This window comes from Octopus bimaculoides, chromosome 11 (assembly GCF_001194135.2).
Source record: "Octopus bimaculoides isolate UCB-OBI-ISO-001 chromosome 11, ASM119413v2, whole genome shotgun sequence".
In the NCBI taxonomy this organism is placed as follows: domain Eukaryota; kingdom Metazoa; phylum Mollusca; class Cephalopoda; order Octopoda; family Octopodidae; genus Octopus; species Octopus bimaculoides.
Window position 1 is genome coordinate 78,261,703 of NC_068991.1, and position 8,861 is coordinate 78,270,563.

The 8,861-nt window shown below is 38.5% G+C and overlaps 1 protein-coding gene across 1 annotated transcript in view; it reads left to right on the forward strand.

Annotated features, from left to right (window-relative positions):
* LOC106868585 (tubulinyl-Tyr carboxypeptidase 1) overlaps positions 1–8,861 on the forward strand; it is a 26,046-nt gene that overhangs the window by 11,768 nt on the left and 5,417 nt on the right. The window contains exons 4-7 of the mRNA XM_052972015.1: positions 4,021–4,192; positions 5,957–6,002; positions 7,592–7,671; positions 8,726–8,809. Coding sequence (XP_052827975.1) covers positions 4,021–4,192; positions 5,957–6,002; positions 7,592–7,671; positions 8,726–8,809 — 382 coding nt within the window. The remainder of the gene's footprint in view (positions 1–4,020; positions 4,193–5,956; positions 6,003–7,591; positions 7,672–8,725; positions 8,810–8,861) is intronic.

Here is an 8,861-nt window from a genome sequence, read left to right on the forward strand (position 1 = left end):
TATATATATATATATATTTATAATGTGGGCAGCTGGGTGCAATATAAACCGTACAGGCAAAATTTAGTCATCACTAATTGTGACCGTATGTGCTACAAACACATATATTGCTAGAAATAGCAGTTAAACCACTCATAGCTGCATGAAAATACATTTATATATTCTAAGAGGATAGATAACTGCCCCATGAGGGAAGCAAAGCTGGAACACTGGATTGCAAAGTTTGCATCATCTGCTCCAGCTGAGGCAGGATCCAGGCTGTTCCATGAGCATCTATTCAATCTGGCATGATGTTCCCTAATGCCATACGTAGTGGACCAAAGACTTCACATTGTGTATTTCTAGGATCCTGAAAGAAAACTTGGGGTTATTTAAGCACAGCTTAAAGGGAAACTCCATTACTCCAATATATTTCTTTGTGTTATTCGTGCTGCTGCTGCAATCATTGCCATTCCTGCTGTTTATAAGAGTTATAAGAGTTCAGGGGTGTCAATGACTCTCACCATAACACTGGGTTAATCAGGTGGCGCTTGGGATTGGAGGGGAAGTTTGGTTTGTGATCTTTGATGGTGATAAAAGCATCTCTCTCTCTTTCTCACTCTCTCTCTATACATATATATGTGTGTGTATTTATATATATTTTTATACCAAAAATTAGGCAAAAATATTGTATCTGTTAACAAACTTAGCAAAATACTCACAATTGAGTTTTTGTATATATATTGACTTAAATGAGAGCTCAAAACTGATCCAGTGAAAATACTTTATTATAATAATAATAATGAAAATGACTTATGATCATTATGCACGAATCGATCTGGATATTGCATCGAAATGATCATAGGTCATTTTCATTATTATTATTATAATAAAGTATTTTCAATGGATCAGTTTTGAGCTCTCATTTAAGTCGATATATATATATATATATCATCATCATCATCATCGTTTAACGTCCGCTTCCCATGCTAGCATGGGTTGGACGATTTGACTGAGGACTGGTGAAACCGGATGGCAACACCAGGCTCCAATCTAATTTGGCAGAGTTTCTACAGCTGGATGCCCTTCCTAACGCCAACCACTCAGAGAGTGTAGTGGGTGCTTTTACGTGTCACCCGCACGAAAACGGCCACGCTCGAAATGGTGTCTTTTATGTGCCACCCGCACAAGCCAGTCCAGGGGCACTGGCAACGATCTCACACGAAAATCCTACGGGAGCCAGTCAGGCGGTACTGGCAACGGCCACGCTCAAAATGGTGCATCTCATGTGCCACCCGCACAAGAGCCAGTCCAGGGGCACTGGCAACAATCTTACTTGGCTTGCTGGGTCTTCTCACGCACAGCAAAGATAAAGAGAGAGAGATTACATATATGTATGTGTGTGTGAGTGTGCAGGTGCGCACGCATGTGTGTGTATGTATATATTTATATGTATGTATGTGTATATATGTTCCAATCTTTCAGCTTAATGGAAACAGCCAAAGAAATTATGAAGGAATGCCTTCCAATCAAATGTCTTGAAGCTGTCATACTTGCTGTGTATCCTTCACTCAAAGACAATTAAACATGTTTTCTCAATATTCTCCCAAAGGAAATCCAAATAATTTTAAAGTACTTTTTCACAACTTTTGTGTTGTAGAAGGGGTTTGTATTTTTTGTCATCATTTTGGAGGAGTGTACGTCATTCTTATTATCATATTTATTGGGTGGACTCTTTTTAATTATCATATTTATTGGGGAGGAGTCTTTTTAATTATCATATTTATTGGGGTGGAGTCTTTTTAATTATCATTTTTAGAAAGCTTGCCATTTTTATTATCATTTTAGGCCAGCCTCTCCAACACATTTTTTTATCATGTTCTTTTAAGGTTTTACCTTTTTTTTTTTTATTATCATGAGTGGTGTGAAGGTGCGTGGCTTAGTGGTTAGGGCATTTGGCTCACAAACATAAGGTTGTGAGTTCAATTCCTGGTGACGTGTTCTGTCCTTGAGCAAGACACTTTATTCCCCATTGCTCCAGTCCACTCAGCTGGCAAAAATGAGCTGTACCTGTATTTCAAACGTGGTTCTCGGGGGAGATTCAGCATGGCACAAAGTGTGGCAAGGCTGGCCAATACAGGGAATAAAATTACAAAAAGAAAACAGGCTTGTGGCAAAACAATATAGGTGCTTACTGTACATGATCGTTGGCATAACCTGCTAGAAATAACATCTAAATCTCCCTTAAATTCAAATGTCTGCCCTGGATGGTTTGAATTGACAACCTTCATACTCTCTCTCTCTCTCTCTCTTTTGACTGCGGCCATGCTGGGGCACTGCCTTTAGTTGAGCAAATTGACCCCAGGGCTTATTCTTTGTAAGCCTAGTACTTATTCTATCGGTCTCTTTTGCCGAACCGCTAAGTTACGGGTGATGTAAACACACCAGCATCGGTAGTCAAGCGAAGTTGGGGGGACAAACACATACACACAAACATATACACACACATACATATATATATATACATATATACGACGGGCTTCTTTCAGTTTCCGTCTACCAAATCCACTCACAAGGCTTTGGTTGGGCCGAGGCTATAGTAGAAGACACTTGCCCAAGGTGCCACGCAGTGGGACTGAACCCGGAACCATGTGGTTGGTAAGCAAGCTACTTACCACACAGCCACCCCTGCGCCTATAATTTTTTTTATGTCCCTTCATCCTGGATAGAAAAACCTATGTATTTAAGGTAAGGTGACTATTCTAGATGGTTAGGTGTGCCGTAGCAATGAAGAATTAAGTATTTTAGTAGCAATGGAGCATTTATATCTAGTTTCCAACCAGGGATCTACAAACCCCTAGCAATCTACAAGGGGGGTCTATAATCTGAGTCAAACATTTCTTGAGTGAACAGACCTTTTGAAATTTAGGGTCTGTGAGAAAAGTCATTTCCATAAAAAGAGATCCTTTGCAGTGAAATGATTGGGAACCATGCAACCACTTGATTTTTCTATAAATAGCAGCAAAATTTCCCTTGCATCACTTCCTCTTGTTACAAAACAAGAAGGACACAGTGGATGATGTAGTTGTAGATGTAGAAAGAGTTGAGATGGTCATGTATGGAATGCCTTTGATCATAGATCAACTCAAACAAGGTTGACTAAACTAAGGCAAAATTACATTAACGAGAAATTCTCTGCCCAGAAACACAATGTGATGCTTGTCATGGACTTGAACCCACAACCCGTGACCAGGTTGTCCAATCACTTTATCCACTCAGCTATTATGACCTCGGCTCATTAATGACATAAATATACAAGAAAATTAATTCTAGCCCAACCTGGAATCAAAACAGAAGGTTGTGGGTTCAATTCACAAGGTGCTCCACCTCAACAAACATATCCTTGTTGCTGTTGTTATCATTGTTGTTTAACCCCAGGTTAGTCCTGATGGAAGAGATTTAGGATTGAAGACATCCCAGCCATGACCAACGCAGCCTTTTTTCTTTCTGCTGGTCACTTGTGGTCAAGGGTCACTTTGGTTGCATGTGCCATCTTTGCACTGCTTTAGCTGCCTGTACTGTTGTGACCAAGCATAAACAATCTCTCAAAGCTGCCCCACCTCCTTTGATCCAGTGAAATGTCCCAGATGTGACTGCTGATGGGAGAGAGGGGTCACACCAACGTTTTTCTGGGGCTTATTTTTGCTGAGGAGACATGAGCAACATGAAATAAAGTTCCTTACTCAAAGACACAATGTAACACCTGGTCCAAAAATTGACCTCACAACCTCTTGATCATCAACCCAACAACATAAACATTCAGCCACATGCCTGCACTTCTAGACAATGTTTCCATGACTCTGTTATCCTATGTATCCTTCCATTTTTCATAATAGTAAGGTATGATTTTTGAGAGATTTAGTAGCTATTTCTAGCAGACAAGGCAACCACATAGTGGTTTCTTCCATTACCCATTCTTAAATATCAATACTTTTAAATAACCAATCAATAAAATTGAAGAATTTCCTGAACGAGACAAAGTTATATGACAAATGGGATTCCAGTTCTTGAAAGGTTTTCAATTGGGTTCAAGACAGTCTTCAAAACTGTGGAATATCGACATGTTGTCTTGGGCCTCTACTACAAAGGGGCTTACGGTGCTCTTGGCATGAGTCGGAGGGAAAAACTCATGTATAAACCATTAGTTTATTCGGTAAGAGGATTTTCTTTTTATCTTTTGACCATTTTCTTTGATAATTTATAGGGTCCCCAACTTTATCACCCCTTTTTTTTAAATGAGTTTTCCCACAGACCCCAGGATATTGAAAGGTCTGTCAGCTTAACATGCTCACAGACCCCCAGTACAACCATTGCGGATCACCAGGGGTTTGTCGACCTCATGTTGGGAACCATTGATTTATAGCTTCAACTGCTGATCTGTCCCTGACAGAATTTTCACTGTCTCTGGCACAAATTTGCCACACATCATCATTGGTATCTCTTTGTGTGAAGAATTTCATTCCTTTGAATTGTATAAACTATAGGTTATCTACAGAAGCCATTTTTTTTTTCTCTCAAAAAAACAAAAATTGGCAAATCAGACAAGAGAAACTGTATGGAATCATCCATGAATCCACTTGTAAGTGCATAACTGTGTGTTACTGATGCACATACCACCATGCATATGCATTTGCAATATGTATGTGCATAGCTGTGCATTGCCAATGCAGGCCACTATGCACAAATATGTTGACACTAAATTGATTGACAAACACAGTGGAAATGAGAGACTCTGGTAGATATATGAGGCAACCCCTATCACCCTACACTAGAGATGAAAAAAAGGAAAAGACTTATTGATAATAGATTGGTAAACATGCTTTGATATGTGCCGCAGGCTGGTTCACATCCACTGCTTTGTTAGTTTGCACACATTGGTGTGTAAATAAACATCCATCTGTGTTTCATGTTTGTGTGTGTGTTTATATGCAAGTGTGTAGTATTGTATGTTGGTAGAGGAATTCCTTATTTTTTATTCTCTTGGATTATTAGAAAGAATGGTGAAGAGATTTGTAAAATTATAATTTGATTCACATTGATGAAGTCACGGATGGCAACAAAAGGATTCTGAGAAGCGTGGCTGATTGATTGATTGGCCAAGTGATTAGACAAATATTCGATTGGTCAAACAATTGGCTAAATGTCTAGCAGACAGGTATAACCAATACCAAAGAAGAGTAATTCCCAGAAACCAGCCAGTCTGTTGGTTCCTGTCAATGCTAGATGGGAGTTGCCCACTCCCTTGTTTGCAATATAACAGACAGATATTCTTTTCTGCTCTAGGCACAAGACCCAAAATTTTGGTGGAGGGGGATAGTCAATTAGATCAATCTCAGTACACAACTGGTACTTAATTTATCGACCCCCAAAAGGATGAAAGGCAAAGTCGACCTTGGCAGAATTTGAACTCAGAACGTAAAGACAGACAAATTACTGAAAAGCATTGCGCCCAGCATGCTAACGTTTCTGATATTGTGTCATTAACCTGCTGGAGGATGTGTTCTCCTGGGGTTAAAAAGAGTAGTAACAGTGTTCTGTACGGAACAACCCCATTGAGGTGGTAACAACCATTACTTCGAAGTAGAGTAACTACTTGCCTCTCATAGAGATTTTGGAACTAGCCACTTTACTTGCTGATTAACTAAAGGACTAATTGGTTAAGTGATTAACTACTTGAGTAATAATAAGTAATAATTTGAAAAAGTGAAATAGAACCAGTGCATGTGTTTTGGTTGGCATTATGACCCTCCCAAGATACAACAAAATCTTTTTCATCACATGGCTTCTCGTCCGGAACCTTACAAACCAAATAAAAAATTTTTTTTTTAATTCAGAATCTTTTATAAGTTTTAGATTTTGAGTTGAGACGTTGCATTTGAATAAAAACAATAAAAACATCCACTATTATTACTTTCAGAGTTTACATGAATTGATATTGAATTACCAGCTGTCTTACAAAGACTGTAAGTTATTCGTTTTCCCAGTTTAGTCTGGTTGTAAGGTGTTGTGTTGCTCTGGCAATGAGACAGCATGGGTTGATGCTCGTTGCTTACAATAGGTGCATGATAGTTCAAGATATGTATGTGTGCATGTGTATGTGTGTGTGTGTGTGTGTGCATTTGTACGCTGTATGCATACATACATATGTACATATATACGTTTGCATATATGAATGTGTATGTGTATATGCATGTATGTTATGAATATCTGTTATGTATGTATATATGTGTATATGTCACAAGTGCACCATAACTTACTACCTAGCTAAAATCATCATCATCATCATCGTTTTAATGTCCTATACTTGCATAGTTTAGATGGAATGCATTGAGGCAAATTTTCTGCAGCCGGATGCTCTTCCTGCTGTCAACCCTCATCTGTTTCCAGAAGGATAATGTTTCTCCCTGGCCAGACGTGTTTTCATAGAAGATCCTAATCAAAAGACACCAACTTGTATGTTGTTGACATTCATTTGCAACAATCACACGAAGTCCAGTCAAGATTCTAACACCACTAGAATCCTGGTTGACTGTAGCTAATAACCAAATAAAAACGTCCATTCAGATCTAATTAAACACGACACCATAAAGAATATAAAGAAGATACTAAGAAACCAGATTCCATTGCCATACCAGAAAATGAGAGAATTCTAAAGAGTACAAAGACAAGAAATAAGAGTACAACCAGTCTGGTGAAAAACGTACTCAACACCAAACCAATGAGAATGAATCCACAACTCCATAGACATCACAATAACAGTTCTTCCATTCAAACAAGTATAGACCTCTCATCTTCTGAACCTTTCAGAATCTTTATGTATATAAAGAGTATGTTGGTTGCAGTGGTTCCTCCTTGTTTCAGAGAATTTCTTTCTTTCTTTTCATTTTACTTCCTTATTTATGTCTCTGATGGCTGGCAAGGCTGATTTCTGTCTGGAGCAATTGTCCTCAAACTTTACATCTCATGGTCAGTGAAGGCCTTGATTGCATTTGGCAGCCCTTTCATCATGACCATTTAACCTCTTCATGCTGGCTTGGGTTGAATGATCCAGCGAGTCACAGGGCTACATCAAACTCTGGTACCAGCTTTGGCATGGTTTCCACAGTTGGATGCCCTTCCTAATGCCAACCAATTAACAGGGTGGGCTTTTTTTTTCTTAGCACCAGCACTAGTGAGGTTGCCAGGTAATTAGCAAGACAAAAAAGTTGGTAGAAGAAAATGGAAAAAGAAAGAAAAAGAAGAAAAAACCTCCACTTAACGGATGGGAGAGATATAAAAAGGTGAGGCTGTGATTGTAAGCCAGGTATTGAAGGACTAAGTGGTATGACAGAGGATAATTCTTGAATGGATGAACAAATTGAGAAGGAACTTCGAAAGATCATCGTTTTTTTCTTTGTTTTAATCATTATTTTTGTATTATCTTTTAATGGCAACAGTTGTCATCATTGTAAAATCTTTTAATTATTTTTCTAATTAGCAAATATATCTGTCTTACATTTTTGTTTATTTTTAAGGATTTTATTTACTTCTTTTCTTTTATTTCTTCATCCAGATGGTCACAAACTGCTAAAACTTCATATTGGTTTACCAATTACCCATAATCCTACATCATGTAGAAGTATTGTATGGAAGGTAAGAGGGGAACAAAATTGCGATGTTGTTTTTTTTTAACTTTTCACTGGGTTTTTTTCTTTTGTTTTGTTTTTCTTTTTCATGACATAATTAGAGGAGAAAGGGTAACATTTTTAAGCATTTTTAAGAATCATTGAGATTTGTTGGGTTAATGTGGTGCAGTTGAGAGGAGCACATGAAGATATGGGGTGTCTTCCACAGACAGGGTACTAGGTCGGCCAAATACTTAAAACAGAATGGATTCCACTGGAGATATTCAAGAACCACCTCCACCAACACCACCATCACAGTCGTCATAATCACCATCACCATCACCACTACATACACCATCATCATCAGTGACACCATCACCATCATCACAGTCATTATCATAATCACCATCACCATCACCATCAGTGACACCATCACCATCATCATCATCGTTAGTGTAGGCATTCAAGAACCACCATCATCACCATCACCACAACTATCACTACTATCATCCACATCATCATCATCATCATCATCTTAACTTCCACTTTTCCATGATCACAAGACTCAGACAGAGTTTATTGAGGCAGATCTTCTACGACTGGATGCTCTTCCTGTTGCTGCCCCTCACCTGTTTCCAGTCAAGAATTCTGCTCTTTAGAATAGTCCCCTTATATAAGTAATATATGATTTACATTATTTACTGTATAGGTGCAAGGCCTAGTGGTTAGATTGTTGCTCTCACAATCAGAAGATTGTGGTTTCAATTCCCAAATTAGGCAGCACCATAGTGAGTCCACTCTGCTGAAAATGAGCAACCTTGCAATGGACTGGCATCCCATCCAGAGGGAAGGCTGTGATCTTGGTCACTTATTTGCCATGGAAACCAGGTAACTATGGCCCAGTGAGTCTTCACTGATGTACTTTGGTTTAGTGGGGTTGGTCCAAGAACTTATTAATCCTGCCTCATATATTGGTTGATATAAGAAATTAGAATTGTTTACAGAATCATTTACTGTTAGGAAGTTCTCTTTTTATAATTCTTCCAATATGTCTTTGATTCCTAAAATGTTTTCAATACCAGGGAATTGTCATCAACATGCAAACCACAGACCCAACTGATCTCTTCAGGAAAGTTCAGAAACATGCTCGTGTTATTAGAAAATCAGTAAGTACTTTTTGAGCAATACACGATCATGATAACACACACACACACACAC